At 29.8% G+C, this 18,555-nt stretch overlaps 1 protein-coding gene across 1 annotated transcript in view; it reads right to left on the reverse strand.

The window, feature by feature from the left end:
- Positions 1-4,451: 4,451 nt before the first annotated feature.
- The window catches only part of vex (somatomedin B and thrombospondin type 1 domain containing protein vexed), a 655,834-nt gene continuing 641,730 nt past the window's right edge, over positions 4,452-18,555 (reverse strand). The window contains exons 5-6 of the mRNA XM_073979098.1: positions 5,605-5,681; positions 4,452-5,521 (exon numbers count right to left, since the gene is read on the reverse strand). Of these exons, the coding sequence (XP_073835199.1) occupies positions 4,974-5,521; positions 5,605-5,681 (625 nt within the window). The 3' untranslated portion in view covers positions 4,452-4,973. The remainder of the gene's footprint in view (positions 5,522-5,604; positions 5,682-18,555) is intronic.

Consider the following 18,555-nt stretch of genomic DNA (forward strand, 5'->3'; position numbering starts at 1 on the left):
AAACTGTTCTCAGGTATTGTAAAAAATGTTTCTATAAAAAACTGTTCTCAGGAACTGAAGAATTTTTCCTATAGAAAAAAATATTATCAGGGACTGGATAATTTTTTCTATAGAAATTACTGAGGAAATTTTTTTCTACAAACAAAACTGTACTCAGTGACTGAGAAACATTTTTTTTCTATTGAAATATTTTTCTACAGAAAACTGGTCTCACGCGGTGAGGATATTTTTTCCATTGAAACGAAAAGCTGTCATCAGGGACTGAAGAAACTTTTTTTCTATAAATACTGTCATCATAGACTGAGAAAAATTCTTTCTACAGAAAAAAATTATCCGACTAACGAAATTGTTTTCTACAGAAAAGAGCTGTCCTTAGGGGCTCAAAAAACGTTTTTCAAAAAAAAAAAAAAAAAAAGAACAGAAAAATTTTTCGGCAGAGGAATATTTTCTTTATAGAAAAAAACGGACCTCAGAAAGATTTTATTTGGGTGAAATTTTCTTTGGTTCTGAAGGACAAACTTTACAATTTTCAAAGGGTACTGATGAAGATATGTTTAAAGTAAAAGCTATCCTCAGGGACTGAAGATTTTTTCTATATAAAAAACTGTTCTCAGGTATTGTAAAAAATGTTTCTATAAAAAACTGTTCTCAGGAACTGAAACAATTTTTTCCTATAGAAAAAAATATTTTCAGGGACTGGATTATTTTTATACCCTCCACCATATGGAGGGTATAATTAAATTTGTCATTCCGTTTGTAACACATCGAAATATTGGTCGGAGACCCTATAGAGTATATATATTATTGATCAGAATAAAATTCTATGTCGATTTGACCATGTCCGTCTGTCCGTCCGTCCGTCCTTCCGTCTGTCTGTCTGTTGAAATCAAGATACAGCTCGCAATTTTAAAGATAGAGAGTCAAAATTTGGTACAGAAGTTTTTATTACTTGCAGGATGGTTGGTATTGAAAATGGGATATATCGGTCCACGTTTTGATATAGCCCCCATAGAACGGTACCTCCCGATTTTCGGTATTTTTAAGGTTTTAGCTTCATTATCCTACCAAAATGGCTGAAATTTGGTACGTAGTCTTCTTTAGGGGTATAAAACTTTCCCCCAGAATTTTGTCGGTATCGGTCCACACCTTCATATAGCCCCCATAGAACGGTACCTCCCGATTTTCGGTATTTTGAAGGTTTTAGCTTCATTATCCTACCAAAATGGCTGAAATTTGGTACGTAGTCTTCTTTAGGGGTATAAAACTTTTCCCCAGAATTTTGTCGGTATCGGTCCACACCTTCATATAGCCCCCATAGAACGGTACCTCCCGATTTTCGGTATTTTGAAGATTATAGCTTCATTATCCTACCAAAATGGCTGAAATTTGGTACGTAGTCTTCTTTTGGGATATAAAACTTTTCCCCAGAATTTTGTCGGTATCGGTCCCCACCTTCATATAGCCGCCATAGAACGGTACCTCCCGATTTTCGGTATTTTGAAGGTTTTTGCTTCATTATCACCCCGAAATGGCTGAAATTTGGTACTTAGTCTACGTTGGTGGTATAAAACTTTCCCCCAGAATTTTGTCGGTATCGGTCCCCACCTTCATATAGCCGCCATAGAACGGTACCTCCCGATTTTCGGTATTTGGAGGTTTTTGCTTCATTATCCTACCAAAATGGCTGAAATTTGGTACGTAGTCTTCTTTAGGGGTATAAAACTTTCCCCCAGAATTTTGTAGGTATCGGTCCACACCTTCATATAGTCACCATAGAATGGTACCTCCCGATTTTCGGTATTTTGAAGGTTTTAGCTTCATTATCCTACCAAAATGGCTGAAATTTGGTACGTAGTCTTCTTTAGGGGTATAAAACTTTTCCCCAGAATTTTGTCGGTATCGGTCCACACCTTCATATAGCCCCCATAGAATGGTACCTCCCGATTTTCGGTATTTTGAAGGTTTTAGCTTCATTATCTTACCAAAATGGCTGAAATTTGGTACGTAGTCTTCTTTAGGGGTATAAAACTTTTCCCCAGAATTTTGTCGGTATCGGTCCGCACCTTCATATAGCCGCCATAGAACGGTACCTCCCGATTTTCGGTATTTTGAAGGTTTTTGCTTCATTATCCTACCAAAATGGCTGAAATTTGGTACGTAGTCTTCTTTAGGGGTATAAAACTTTTCCCCAGAACTTTGTCGGTATCGGTCCATGCCTTCATATAGCCCCCATAGAACGGTACCTCCCGATTTTCGGTATTTTGAACGTTGTGACCTCAATATTCCACCGAAATGGCTGAAATTTGGTATTTAGACTTCGTTGGGGGTACTCAAACTTCCCCTTTAAATTTGTCGGTATAGGTCCACGCCTTCATATAGTCCCCATGGAAAAGTACCTCCCGATTTTTCGTATTTTGAAGGTTGTGTCTTCAACATTCCACCAAAATGGCTGAAATTTGGTATTTAGTCTTCAATGTGATATAAAACTGTTCGCCAGAAATATGTCTGTACAGGTCCACGCTTTCATATTGCCCCATTTCTGACTAAAATTCGTCGGTATAAGTCCACGTTTCGATATAGCCCCCATAGAACCTCCGGATTTTCGTAATACTGAAGATTGTGACGTCAATATCCAACCGAAATGGCTGAAATTCGTTATTTCATCTTCCAAGAGTTATAAAATATTCCAGAAGAGTATTATCAGTATAGGTCCACCTCTTCCTATATCCCCATAAAAGCTTACTTCTTGATTTTCGGTATTTTTTTTAGTTTTAGCCACATTCTCTTACCGAAATATAGGAAATTTGGCATTTAGTCTTCTTTGAGCCTAAAAACTTTCCGTCACAAATTTGTCGGTATAGATCGACGTTTTGAAATAGCCCCCATAGAATGGTGCCTCACATTATTTTACCGAAATTGCTGAAATGTAGTATTAGGTATTCTTCATGCACGAAAGGAAACTAATTATTCCATTTTACTTCAATACAACTTGTGGTGGAGGGTATAACAAGTTCGGCCCGGCCGAACTTAACGCCGTTCTTACTTGTTTCTATAGAAATTACTGAGGAAATTTTTTTCTACAAACAAAACTGTACTCCGTGACTGACGAATTTTTTTTCTATAGAAATATTTTTCTACAGAAAACTGGTCTCACGCGGTGAGGACATTTTTTCCATTGAAACGAAAACTGTCATCAGGGACTGAAGAAACTTTTTTTCTATAAAAACTGTCATCAGGGACTAAAGAAAATTCTTTCTACGAAAAAAAAAATTATTCGACTAAAGAAATTGTTTTCTACAGAAAAGAGCTGTCCTTAGGGGCTGAAGAAACGTTTTTCCATTGAAAAAAAACTGAGAAAAATTTTCGGCAGAGGAACATTTTTTGTAGATAAAAGACTGTCCTCATTTGGGAAAAAATTTCATTGGTTCTGAAGGACAAACTTTGAATTTTCAAAGTGTACTGATGAAGATATGTTTAAAGTAAAACTATCCGCAGGGACTGACGATTTTTTCTATATAAAAAACTGTTCTCAGGTATTGTAAAAACTGTTTCTATAAAAAACTGTTCTCAGTAACTGAAACAATTTTTTCCTATAGAAAAAAATATTTTCAGGGACTGGATTATTTTTTCTATAGAAATTACTGAGGAAATTTTTTTCTACAAACAAAACTGTACTCCGTGACTGAGAAAAATTTTTTTCTATAGAAATATTTTTTTACAGAAAGCTGGTCTCACGCGGTGAGGACATTTTTTCCATTGAAACGAAAAGCTGTCATCAGGGACTGAAGAAACTTTTTTTTCTAAAAAAAAACTGTCATTAGGGACTTTCTACAGAAAAAAAAATACCTGGCTTAGGATATTGTTTTCTACAGAAAAGAACTGTTCTCAGAGGCTAAGAAAATGTTTTTCTATAGAAAAAATGAGAAAAATTTTTTTCTGTAGAGGAAATTTTCTTAGCAAACTCTCCTCAGAAAGAGCACTAATGGGCTGAAATAAGCTATGAGATGATCATCCATATAACAAAACCCCCTGTTCTTCAAGGTTCCATCTTGTCATTTTCTTAATGAAGACTTTCTGGTTGTTTACAAGAAGACCCTCTGGTTTTCTATGAGAAGGTTTTGTGGTCTTTCGTAAGAAGAGCAACTAGTTGCCTATAGGAATCGAAGAGGACCTACGCATATTATGGTCGTCTATAAGAGAACCTTCGTGTCTTTCATAAGAAGACCATCGGGACTGGTTTTTCTTCAGCAGATCTACTTTCTCGAGGTTTAAAACTTACCTTTGAATAATTTTTCCAAATAATAATATAATTTTTTCTTATTTTTATATTTAAAATTATATTTATTTTTATTTATTAATATTATAATTATTATTATTATTATTTGGTATATACTTTTCTTAAAGAAAGTACAATCTAATGTAATCATTTGTTGTTGTTGTTGTTTTATATATTTCTTTATTTTTATCATATGCTTGTTCTTATTTAATGAAATGTGTTGGTTTGTCAGCTGCGGTGTGAAGGATGATGGTGGTCAAAAAATAGTTCATGTAAGCAGGGCTGAGATTATAGAATAGAATCTAGACCTGATCCACTTCCCAGTCCTATTTCTGAGATTTCTAGTGTGATTAAAGACGATAATGATGGTGATGTTGATGGTGACAAACTTATCATCTATGAACATTTATTCTTGTTTTTTATTAAATATTCCATTTATCATTCAATTTGTTTTGTGTTTTTTTTTTGTTTCTTCTTAAGGGCTAAGGAAAATAAATAAAGATTAGGGTTTTGTTTTGCGAAACAACTAAATTCTAAATCTACTTAAAACTCAATTAGGATAGTGTTAGTGGAAATAATATTATGTAGAAAGTTTTGTTGTAATTGGTTTTCTTGTTTTAAATTGTTTCCCCCAAAAACTGAACTTAAACATTTCATTTTTATCTCCCACTTTTCTGCTCTTCATACCCCCGGCAATTTAAACAAATGCAAACTGTGGATGTGTACATTTCTTGGGTGTATCCAGTGTCAATCTTAACCATTTGCCACGGCATGAGGGTGCTGCCAATGCGGTCCATCTTGTTGTGCGACCCGGTAAACCTTCACCACGACAATGGAATTGCCGTATTTGCAATGGGGGATAGGGTGATATGGTTGTCGTTGTTGTTGTTGTAGTGGTGGTGGTTTTGATGGTGCTTGGGTTAGTACTGCTACTTGTGGCTGCAGCAGACTTTTGTGTCAATGATGCCGTATCATATTCATCATGTTCCTCTTCTTCACTATTACTGCTGCTACTGCTGCTATCTTCAATCATATTTTCATCACTCTCGGCATCCATATCCGTTTCATCCTCATCCATAATGGCCGATGTATTGGGTATTTCATATTTTTGCTTATATGAGGGATTATTATTGTGATGTTTCGTTGATGGACCATTTAAGTTATGGGCAGTGGAATTCATTTCATCCATGGTCATAAAATCGGGTATATAGGCTTCCATGTCACAGCGTACAACAATACGATCGCCTGAAAATATTAAAAAAAAGAACAAAGAGGTTGGGAAAATGCAAAATAACCTAATTTTTTTTATTAAAAATGTGTGCTCATACCTTCAATTAATAAATTATAGGGTGGCAGCTTGTGGCAGGCCTTTGAGCTTCTCAAGACTTCAAATTCCACACAGTATCTGTAATGAAAAGAAATGAAAAATAATATAATGAAAAATAAACGGGGATTTTTAAAAAAAAAATTTGTTCAATACACGTGGATTTTTTTAAAAATATTTTTTTAATAAACGTGGATTTTTTAAAAAATATTTTTCCAATAAACGTGGATTTTTTAAAAAATATTTTTTCAACAAACGTGGATTTTTTAAAAAATATTTTTTCAATAAACGTGGATTTTTTAAAAAATATTTTTCCAATAAACGTGGATTTTTTAAAAAATATTTTTCCAATAAACGTGGATTTTTTAAAAAATATTTTTTCTACAAACGTGGATTTTTTAAAAAATATTTTTCCAATAAACGTGGATTTTTTAAAAAATATTTTTCCAATAAACGTGGATTTTTTAAAAAATATTTTTTCAACAAACGTGGATTTTTTAAAAAATATTTTTTCAATAAACTTGGATTTTTTAAAAAATATTTTTTCAATAAACTTGGATTTTTTGAAAAATATTTTTTCAATAAACTTGGATTTTTTAAAAAATATTTTTTCAATAAACGTGGATTTTTTAAAAAATATTATTCCAATAAACGTGGATTTTTTAAAAATATATTTCCAATAAACGTGGATTTTTTAAAAAATATATTTCCAATAAACGTGGATTTTTTAAAAAATATTTTTCCAATAAACGTGGATTTTTTAAAAAAATATTTTTCCAATAAACGTGGATTTTTTAAAAAAAATATTTTTCCAATAAACGTGGATTTTTTAAAAAAATATTTTTCCAATAAACGTGGATTTTTTAAAAAAATATTTTTCCAATAAACGTGGATTTTTTAAAAAAATATTTTTCCAATAAACGTGGATTTTTTAAAAAAATATTTTTCCAATAAACGTGGATTTTTTAAAAAAATATTTTTCCAATAAACGTGGATTTTTTAAAAAAATATTTTTCCAATAAAAATCTATTTTTAAAAAAAATATTTTTCCAATAAAATTCTATTTTTTAAAAGAAATATTTTTTCCAGTTTTTGCAGATATTTTTCCATATGTTTTAACAATTTTTTTTAAATTTTTATAAAATATTTTTCCATTAAAAAAATATTTTTGCATTTTTTAAAAATATATTATTCCAGTTTTTAACAAATGTTCCTCCATTTTTAACGAATAGTTTTTAATTTGTTAAAAAATATTTTTAATTTGTTAAAAAAACTTTTTTTAATAATTCAATTTTCCTAAAAGAAATGTCCCAAATCTCTTCCAAAAATTTTTTCCCAATATAAAAAAATTCAATTATTAAATAAAATTATTTTTTTTTAATATTTTCCATTGTCTTAATATTTGGTTTCTGTTTTTTTTAAATATTTGTTTAAAGTTCAATAAATCATTGGGGATTTTAAGAATATTGAAGTAAAGTATGAGTTACTTCACCCTGTCATCACTCAGTCGCCTTAATGTCCATGGTATTTGTTACGTATACATTACTTCTCCTTGTCGTCAATCATACGCCCCAAATGTCCCTTGCCCATTTAAGCTTATTTCGTCTCATAAAACGCTAAAATACATAATTTGCTTTTTAAGCAGATTTAATATTTAAAGACTTCCTAACTTTTGGGCATTAAATATAATTTCAAAATAATACATAATATTTTCTTAAGAACATAATACCCCACAAAAAACAAACACCTGTGGCAAAAAGCAAAATGTTATTTCAATTCATGGAATTTATTTTCATAAATCCTCAAGAGGAAAAAGTTGCATTTGCTGGTCATTTACCTTACAGCATTTATTTTTACTGTTTTATTTTTATACATACATTCCTCTTTTTGCTTTGTTATGTCCACATTTTCATTCTATTTTTCTGTACAAAGCTAATTAAAAATGTCACATTTGTCTTCAACATTCTTGCAAAAACTTTTCATAAATATTAATTTTAGTATACAAATTTTGTTTTCAACACATAAAAGCGAATATAAAAAGTTGGAACTGCTACCACTACTACTACAAGTTTTGAATACTTTTTTACACACATTTTTCCACATGACTCCTTTTGGCATTTTGTTTTTCATTTTACATTAAAGTGAATATTATTTTATTTTGTTTTTCCTTCTTTGAGACGAAGAAGAAGAAACACTAAAAAACCAACACTTGTTTTAAATTTATTATTCAAATAAGCAAACATATTGTCCGGTTGATGGCATCAGGATTACAGTTCTTTTTTGTTTTATGTTAAAGCTTTAGTGTAACTCTTTGTCGTTTTCTCTTTATCCTTTTACAGGTCATAAGTGGTTTTGTGTTGAACCACAATGCATTTGCTTTGGTTTAGGTAACTACTTGGGACTTTTAAATTGTCATGCATTATGGGAATATTTTTTTATGGGGTTGTTTTTATTAAGGCCTACAAGTCTTTAAAAAAGGAAAAACAGCGAATATTATCAATATATGAGCGAATATTATCGTTGTATTTAAGCTAGTAAAGTTTACAATGGTTTTTATATGACACAGACTTATAAATTCCACGTTATTTGGGCTCGGAAAAAATATTTTTTAAAAAATCCACATTTATTTGGGCTTTGAAAAAATATTTTTTAAAAAATCCACATTTATTTGGGTTTAAAAATTAATTTTTTAAAAAATCCACATTAATTGAGAAAATATTTTTAAAAAATCTACATTTATTAAGAAGATATTTTTAAAAAATCCACGTTTATTGAAAAAATATTATTTAAAAAATCCACGTTTATTGAAAAAATATTATTTAAAAAATCCACGTTTATTGAAAAAATATTTTTTTAAAAATCCACGTTTATTGAAAACAAGTAAGAACGGCGTTAAGTTCGGCCGGGCCGAACTTGTTATACCCTCCACCACAAGTTGTATTGAAGTAAAATGGAATAATTAGTTTCTTTTCGTGTATGAAGAATACCTAATACTAAATTTCAGCAATTTCGGTAAAACAATGTGAGGCACCATTCTATGGGGGCTATTTCAAAACGTCGATCTATACCGACAAATTTCTGACGGAAAGTTTTTAGGCTCAAAGAAGACTAAATACCAAATTTCCTATATTTCGGTAAGAGAATGTGGCTAAAACTAAAAAAATACCGAAAATCAAGAAGTAGGATTCTATGGGGATATAGGAAGAGGTGGACCTATACTGATAATACTCTTGTGGAATATTTTATAACTCTTGGAAGATGAAATAACGAATTTCAGCCATTTCGGTTGGATATTGACGTGACAATCTTCAGTATTACGAAAATCCGGAGGCACCGTTCTATGGGGGCTATATCGAAACGTGGACTTATACCGACGAATTTTAGTCAGAAATGGGGCAATATGAAAGCGTGGACCTGTACAAACATATTTCTGGCGAACAGTTTTATATCACATTGAAGACTAAATACCAAATTTCAGCCATTTTGGTTGAATGTTGAAGACACAACCTTCAAAATACGAAAAATCGGGAGGTACTTTTCCATGGGGGCTATATGAAGGCGTGGACCTATACCGACAAATTTAAAGGGGAAGTTTGAGTACCCCCAACGAAGTCTAAATACCACATTTCAGCCATTTCGGTGGAATATTGAGGTCACAACATTCAAAATACCGAAATCGATCGGGAGGTACCGTTCTATGGGGGCTATATGAAGGCAAGGACCGATACCGACAAAGTTCTGGGGGAAAGTTTTATACCACCAACGTAGACTAAGTACCAAATTTCAGCCATTTCGGTGTGATAATGAAGCAAAAACCTCCAAAATACCGAAAATCGGGAGGTACCGTTCTATGGCGGCTATATGAAGATGGGGATCGATACCGACAAAATTCTGGGGAAAAGTTTTATACCCCTAAAGAAGACTACGTACCAAATTTCAGCCATTTTGGTAGGATAATGAAGATAAAACCTTCAAAATACCGAAAAGCGGGAGGTACCGTTCTATGGGGGCTATATGAAGGTGTGGACCGATACCGACAAAATTCTGGGGGAAAGTTTTATACCCCTAAAGAAGACTACGTACCAAATTTCAGCCATTTTGATATGATAATGAAGCTAAAACCTTAAAAATACCGATAATCGGGAGGTACCGTTCTATGGGGGCTATATCAAAACGTGGACAGATATATCCCATTTTCAATACCAACCATCCTGCAAGTAATAAAAACTTCTGTACCAAATTTTGACTCTCTATCTTTAAAATTGCGAGCTGTATCTTGATTTCAACAGACAGACAGATGGACGGACGGACGGACGGACAGACGGACATGGTCAAATCGACATAGAATTTTATGCTGATCAATAATATACTTTATAGGGTCTCCTACCAATATTTCGATGTGTTACAAACGGAATGACAAATTTAATTATACCCTCCATATGGTGGAGGGTATAAAAAATCCACGTTTATTGAGAAGATATTTTTTAAAAAAAAATCCACGTTCATTGAAAAAATATTTTTTAAAAAAATCCACGTTTTTTGAAAAAATAAAAAAATCCGCGTTTATTAAAAAAATATTTGTAAAAAATCCACGTTTATTAAAAAAATGTTTTTTTTTTACAAAATCCAAGTTTATGGAAAAAAATATTTTTTAAAAAATCAACGTTTATTGAAAAATATTTTTTAAAAAATCCACATTTAATAAAAATATATTTTTTAAAAAATCCAACTTTATTTGGGCTTTGAAAAAATATTTTTTAAAAAAATCCACCTTTATTTGGGCTTTGAAAAAATATTTTTTAAAAAACCCACTTGTATTTGGGCATTGAATTTTTTTTTTTTTAAAATCCACGTTTATTGAGAAGGAATTTTTTGGGAAATCCAAGTTTATTGAGAAGGAATTTTTTGGGAAATCCAAGTTTATTGAGAAGATATTTTTTGGGAAATCCAAGTTTATTGAAAAAATATTATTTAAAAAATCCACGTTTATTGAAAAAATATTATTTAAAAAATCCACGTTTATTGAAAAAATATTATTTAAAAAATCCACGTTTATTGAAAAAATATTATTTAAAAAATCCACGTTTATTGAAAAAATATTATTTAAAAAATCCACGTTTATTGATAAAATATTATTTAAAAAATCCGCGTTTATTGAAAAAATATTATTTAAAAAATCCGCGTTTATTGAAAAAATATTTTTTAAGAAATCCACGTTTATTGAAAAAATATTTTTTAAGAAATCCACGTTTATTGAAAAAATATTTTTTAAGAAATCCACGTTTATTGAAAAAATATTTTTTAAGAAATCCACGTTTATTGAAAAAATCTTATTTAAAAATCCACGTTTATTGAATAAATATTTTTTAAAAAATACGTGCTTATTGAAAAAACATTTTTTGAAAAACCACGTTTCTTTAAAATATTCTTTACGTTTCTTCTTTAAAAAAATTCAGGTTTATTGAAAAAATATTTCTTTAAAAAATCCACGTTTATTGAAAAAATGTTTTTTAAAAAATACGCGCTTATTTGAGCTTTGAAAAATATTTTTTAAAAAAATCCGCTTTTATTTGGGCATTGATACAAAATATTTTTTTAAAAAATCCACATTTATTTTTTGTTTAAAAAATATTCTTTTAAAAATTCTCGTATATTTGTGCTTGTATAAAATATTCTTTAAAAACCCACGTTTATTGTTGTTTGAAAAAAAATTTTGAACTCTTAGGAAATCATGAAGGTAATCCGATTTTGATGTCAATAATTCTCTTTAGTTGTCGCTCAAAGCTTTCTTTATTCAGCCTTAAAATGAATTTCTTTTATTATTCTGAAGTACCAACGAACTCCAAATTTCATTGCACAGCTTCTTTATCCATGGGTAGACAATTGTATTTTGGTGTCAGACAATTGTATTGGCATCAAACAATTGAGTTCAATTGCATGGAACCAATGGAACCTTTTGTTGTTGTTGGGCTTAAGTGGTTGTGTTTCTGTCGATTTTGACAAAAGAGTTTTTTTCTTGACTTTGTTGGGTTCAGTCAGGCCTTTTGTTTTCTCAATGGAAAATTTGATGTTCAGTGAAAGCCTTGTAACTGATGTGTGTATGTATGTGGGTGCCATTTGTCAGCATGTCATCGTTTAAAACCGCTTGTTAGGTCTTCCCATATACCCACACATGGTGATGACGATGTTGATGATGGAGTGAAACGACTTGTTTTTTAATGGATGTGACATTTTCATTTACGCTCATCTTTTGATGAATTCTACTCTCAATTCTGGAACACAAAAATGTAATTTAAACCTTAACTATACGAGAAGTAATAAAAAAGGTAAGGACGCAGGCATCCATTCGAACTCAAAAACTATTTTTTTAAAAATCCCCGTTTATTGCTGCAAAGGCGGATCGAATAGAGCGTATGAGTCTTTTAAATAAAAATACCCAGCGTATGACTAACAATTTCCAAGACAATACTCATACGCCCCCATTTCGCAACAAGAAACCCTTTTGTGTTTCTTTTTTTTTGCTCCCAAATTTTTCCCCATTTTCAATACGACTCCATTCAAATTGCTTTAGAATTTCGCCTTTTTTCATTTGAAAAATTCTTTTGCATTGCATTCATTGCCTCAATTTCAATTTCGTGGCTAATAAAACAAACCATTAACAGGGGTTCCTTAACATTTGCATTTCATTCAATTCTATAACGGCGGTCGTGACCCAAACCTGTGAACCGTGTTCAAATTTGATTAAGATTTCATGGAGCCTATTTTTTTTTTGTAGCATTGCTATTTGGAAAAACATTTAATTTGATTTTCACTTCATTACATTCATTGGATTTTCAATTTCAAATAAGTCCCCGGCTTACAACTAACGCCCACCATGCTGGGTGGCTGGCATTATAAAATACATCATACAGAAATTGACTTTTTTTATTCAGCAGCAATTTAACCACAAAAGATTAAATGGTGGTGAATGCAAACAAATCCGAAAAGTGGAACGTGAAGCTCAATGTCAGGTAAACTGCCACTAATGCCTGCCAGGCAGCCTGACTGCCTGCCTGCAATGGAAAAGTGGCTGCTGACATTGTTCAAAGTTAAGAGAGGTAGTTTATGGTGGTTTTTTTTTCGCTTTCAATTTTTTGTTTGTTTGTTCTATTAATTTTTTCGCCAGTAGTTTGTGAGGTAATGGCAATTTTTCCTGAGGTTAACATTTCACAAAAAAAATTTTGCAAGGTTTTAATTTTCCATTTCAACCCAAAAAAGTTTTCATCATCCTCATCTTCACCGGTAGCAGCATCTGGATCACCATGGCGATGACGACATGGCCATAAAGGTATTAGGGGGCTTGATTGTATTTTTCAATAGATGAGGATGACGGCGGCAAGAAACACCCAACCACAGCAGACATTTCGCCATAGCAGCCTGTCGCCAACCTATTGCTTTATTTCCTTTCCTTGATATATATTTTTGTGGTTCGTTTTCAGACGCCTTCTTTCGGCCAGGCTTTGGCATTCAATTTTGTGGTTGTGTTAATTGAAAACCATCAGAGCAAAAAAAAACACAACGAAAAATACACTCGAACATGAAAAACTGATTTCAAATGTGTAATGAAAATACACACGAATATGAAAATGGAAAAATGATGTTCGCCAAACCAACGATTTGTATGGATGAAGTCAAAGTTAGTTTTTGTCGTTTTTACAAAGGTAGAATATTGAAATACAATTTATAATAAAAAAGAAAATGGTAAATATATTTTCCTTGGATTGGCATTAATGATGAATGTGAAAACTTATTCTGCCCAAAAAAGAAAACGGGGTTGAAAAAGAACTTTTCAATTGGAAAAATTATTTGCATTGTAATGATTGGAGAGCAGGTGGATTTTTTAAAACACCTTTAGAAGATGGAAAAGAAAATCATTTTTTTGTAACCTTGGATATTTTAAGAAATATTTTTTCAAACACAAATAAACGTGGATGTTTTTTAAAAAATATTTTTCCAATAAACGTGGGTTTAAAAAATATCCAATAAACGTGGATTTTTAAAACAATATTTTCCCTATAAACGTGGATTTTTTTTAAAAATATTTTTTCTATAAACGTGGATTTATTTTAAAAATATTTTCCCTAAAACCGTGGATTTTTTTAAAAAATATTTTTCCAATAAACGTGGAATTTTGAAAAATATTTTTCCAATAAACGTGGATTTTTTAAAAATATTTTTCAAAAATAAACGTGGATTTTTTAAAAATATTTCCAATAAACGTGGATTTTTTAAAAGTATTTCCAATAAACGTGGATTTTTTAAAAATATTTTTCAAAAATAAACGTGGATTTTTTAAAAATATTTCCAATAAACGTGGATTTTTTAAAAGTATTTCCAATAAACGTGGATTTTTTAAAAATATTTTTCAAAAATAAACGTGGATTTTTTAAAAATATTTCCAATAAACGTGGATTTTTTAAAAGTATTTCCAATAAACGTGGATTTTTTAAAAATATTTCCAATAAACGTGGATTTTTTAAAAATATTTCCAATAAACGTGGATTTTTTAAAAATATTTCCAATAAACGTGGATTTTTAAAAAAATATTTTTCAAATAAACGTCGATTTTTTAAAAAAATATTTTTCCAATAAACGTGGATTTTTAAAAAAGGAAATATTTCTCCAATAAACTTGAATTTTTTAAAAAAACATTTTTCCTATAAGCTTGGATTTTTTAAAAAATATTTTTCCATCAAACGTGGATTTTTTAAAAAAATATTTTTGCAATAAACGTGGGTTTTTTAAAAAATATTTTTAAAATAACGTGGATTTTTTAAAAAAATATTTTTGCAATAAACGTGGGTTTTTTAAAAAATATTTTTAAAATAACGTGGAATTTTTAAAAAATAATTTTCCAAATGCGTGGAATTTTTAAAAAATATTTTTCCATTAAACGTTGACTTTTTTAAAAAATATTTTTGCAATAAACCTGGATTTTTTAAAACATATTTTTCTAATAAACTTGGAATTTTTAAAAAATATTTTTCCAACAAGCTTGGATTTTTTAAAAAATATTTTTTCAATAAACGTGAATATTTTAAAAAATGTTTATCCAATAAACGTGGATTTTGTAAAAAAAATATTTTTCCAATAAACGTGGATTTTTTAAAAAATATTTTTCCAATGAACGTGGATTTTTTAAAAAATATTTTTCCAATAAATGTGGATTTTTAAAAAAATAAAAAATATTTTTCCAATAAACGTGGAGTTTTTAAAAAATATTTTTCCAATAAACCTGGATATTTTAAAACATATTTTTCTTATAAACTTGGAATTTTTAAAAATATTGTTCCAATAATCGTGTTTTTTTTAAAAAATGTTTTGAATTAAAAAAAATATATTGATTTTTTAAAAATTTCTAATAAACTTGGAATTGTAGAAAAAAAATTTTCCAAAAAGCGTGGAATTTTTCAAAAATAATTTTCCAAAAAGCGTGGATTTTTTATAAAATATTTTTCCAATAAACGTGGATATTTTAAAAAATATCTTTTCACTAAAACTGGATTTTTTAAAACATAATTTTCTAATAAACTTGGAATTTTTAAAAATGCGTGGATTTTTTAAAAAATATTTTTCCAATAAACGTGGATTTTTTAAAAAATATTTTTGCAATAAACCTGGATTTTTTATAACATATTTTTCTAATAAACTTGGAATTTTTAAAAGATATTTTTCTAACAAACTTGGATTTTTTAAAAAATATTATTTCAATAAACGTGGATATTTTAAAAAATATTTTTCCAATAAACGTGGATTTTTTTCCAATAAACGTGGAATTTTGAAAAATATTTTTCCAATAAACGTGGATTTTTTATAAATATTTTTCAAAAATAAACGTGAATTTTTTAAAAAAATTTCCAATAAACGTTGATTTTTTAAAAATATTTCCAATAAACGTGGATTTTTTAAAAATATTTCCAATAAACGTGGATTTTTTAAAAAATATTTTTAAAATAACGTGGAATTTTTAAAAAATATTTTTCCAATAAACGTGGATTTTTTAAAAAATATTTTTGCAATAAACGTGGATTTTTTATAACATATTTTTCTAATAAACTTGGAAGTTTTGAAACATATTTTTCTAATAAACTTGGATTTTTTGAAAAATATTTTTTCAAAAATATTTTATATTTTTTCAAAAATATTTATTTTCAAATATTTTAAAAAATATTTTTCCAATAAACGTGGATTTTGTAAAAAATATTTTTACAATAAGCGTGGATTTTTTTAAAAAATATTTTTACAATAAGCGTGGATTTTTTAAAAAATATTTTTCCAATAAACGTGGATTTTTTAAAAAATATTTTTCCAATAAACGTGGATTTTTTAAAAAATATTTTTCCAATAAACGTGGATTTTGTAAAAAAAATATTTTTCCAATAAACGTGGATTTTTTAAAAAATATTTTTCCAATGAACGTGGATTTTTTAAAAAATATTTTTCCAATAAATGTGGATTTTTAAAAAAAATATTTTTTCAATAAACGCGGATTTTTTGAAAACTGTTTCCCAATAAACGTGGATTTTTTGAAAACTGTTTTCCAACAAACGTGGATTTTTTGAAAACTGTTTCCCAATAAACGTGGATTTTTTGAAAACTGTTTTCCAACAAACGTGGATTTTTTGAAAACTGTTTTTCAACAAACGTGGATTTTTTAATTTTTTCCAATAAACGTGGATTTTTTAATTTTTTTCCATTAAACAATGATTATACCCTCAGCCTTTAGGCTATGAAGGGTATATGGTAAATTTCAAATTTCCTTTACAATTACATAGAAAAAAAAAATTAAAAACTTTTTTGGCGAGCACATCCGCCATTTTTGGTACATGGGTTACGAAAAAAATCGTGGTTTCAAATCTGTTCGCGTTCACAAAATTGGATGCTGCACTCAAAAGTTATATGCGGTTTTACTCTCTTGTAAAGAAACAATATTTAAAAATTCCTATTGTGTTGTAATAAGAAAATGTATATATATATCGTTAGCAGCATTTGATATCTATCCGTAGATGCTAAAATATTTGCTAAATTTATTTTTATTTTCGCGGAAAATCAAAAAATATTGAAGAAATCTTGGAATAAATTTTATTTATTCTAAATCAGAGGCCAAAAAATCTCTAAAAAAAAATAATTTAAAAATACGTACAGAATCTAGACAACGCGTAGAAAAATGTGAGACCAAAATTATAAAGATCGCGCTTATAACTTGCATATTACAGCAACAACAAAGAACGGAAACTTATTGTTGGAAATTATTTCAAAAATATATTTTTGGTTAAATACGAAAAATTTGAAAAATAAATGTTGGTAGTTATTCCATTATTTCGCTAAATTTCCATCCAAATCCTGAAGTATTTTGCTTAAACTTCTACGAAAAAAGTAATTAGCCATCGTGAAAGTATATTTGCTTTCTGTGATAACCAATAGAAATAAGAAGTACAGAGTAATATTGAAATCACAATCAAAGAAAAAACACAAAAGTTAAAAAGCGTGCAATTCGCGAATCCGTTTAAATCAGTTGAGGTGCATGTGCTTTTCGGATACAGGGAGTCCATCAATATGCATGGATTTTCCCATGTTTCATTCAGCGGCCAAAGTGTGCCATCAGTTGCATCTTACTATTCAAAAAACCTTCAAGTGGGCAAAAATTACGCGATGTGCATCTGATTATAAGGTGCATCCGATTTCAATGGCCGCCTATTAAAAATACTTCAATATAAATGATTTTAGACAGATTCGTCAAGAACTGCGGATGTGCCACCGCATTCTATTTTGGGATAAATAGGGATATTACTCCCGAATCTTTGTAATTTGTGACACCTCTTTTTGGCAAATATTATAATCGCGTATTAAGGATTACATTTATGTAAAAATAATCAAAGAAAATCGCGGTTCAATTCGGGAAATTGTCAAAATATATTTTTGCAGAATTTCCTACTTTCAAGGTATATATATCCGGCGTTTTAGTGGATGGATTCGAACGCGAAAGGTCTTATTAGATCCGGCACGTAAAAAAACTAAAATCACGCGGGGTTCAGGGGTACCTGTACGACAGTTGTAAATTTTAAAGCCAAAAAATAGGTTTTTTCAGAAAATTTACGTACCAAATTTTGGCCTTTGGGCTCCTATTACTAGGAAGCTGTAGGGAGCACACTCATGAGATATACATCGAACGACGTGGAATCGCGAGCTCTACAATCCTGTAACTAGTTTGAAAATATTATCCAGTTGCACCATATAATTATAAGAAAAATTCGAAAAACACTGAAATCAAAACTTCAAAATGTCAGCATCGATTTTAGTGGGATGTAGTGTATATATCGAAACGTCATGCACTAGAACCATGTTTCTCAAGGGGTATTCTTTAGTTCTTTCTTTGATCACAGGTTTGAATTTTGCGTGGTTTGGCCAGAAATCAAGAAAGAACACAAAAAAACTTGATTACTTCAACACATTTTTCCCATTTTTTTATATTACCACCAACACAGCTTCCACATAAATTATTTGTTATGGTCCATATTATGAGATCGTGGCTAAAACACTTCAATTAATATAAATATGTTCATATTTTATAAAATATATTAACAGTTCGCGACTTATTAAATGGTGAACCTCAACTTCAACGATTGTAAAACATTTTTGAATATTACCATATACACTTTCATACGGGCAAAATGTGCCTCATCGAAATAATGGTTTTAGACCCCAAGTATGTTTGGACGAAATGTGTTTCAGACAATTTGGAGTCGATTGAGCAATGTCCGTCCGTCTGTCTGTCTGTCTGGCTGGCTGGAGCGCACGATAACTCTCGAAGGGATGAACCGATTCGGTTCAAATTTTGGCTTTCGTAATATTTTGTCCAAACTTAGTTTAAGTTCGAAGATGAGCTATATCGGTCCACTCCTTCCGGTACCTCCCC

The sequence above is a fragment of the Musca autumnalis genome, unplaced genomic scaffold, assembly GCF_047663935.1.
Source record: "Musca autumnalis isolate F117 unplaced genomic scaffold, ASM4766393v1 scaffold_3, whole genome shotgun sequence".
NCBI classification, from domain to species: Eukaryota; Metazoa; Arthropoda; class Insecta; order Diptera; family Muscidae; genus Musca; species Musca autumnalis.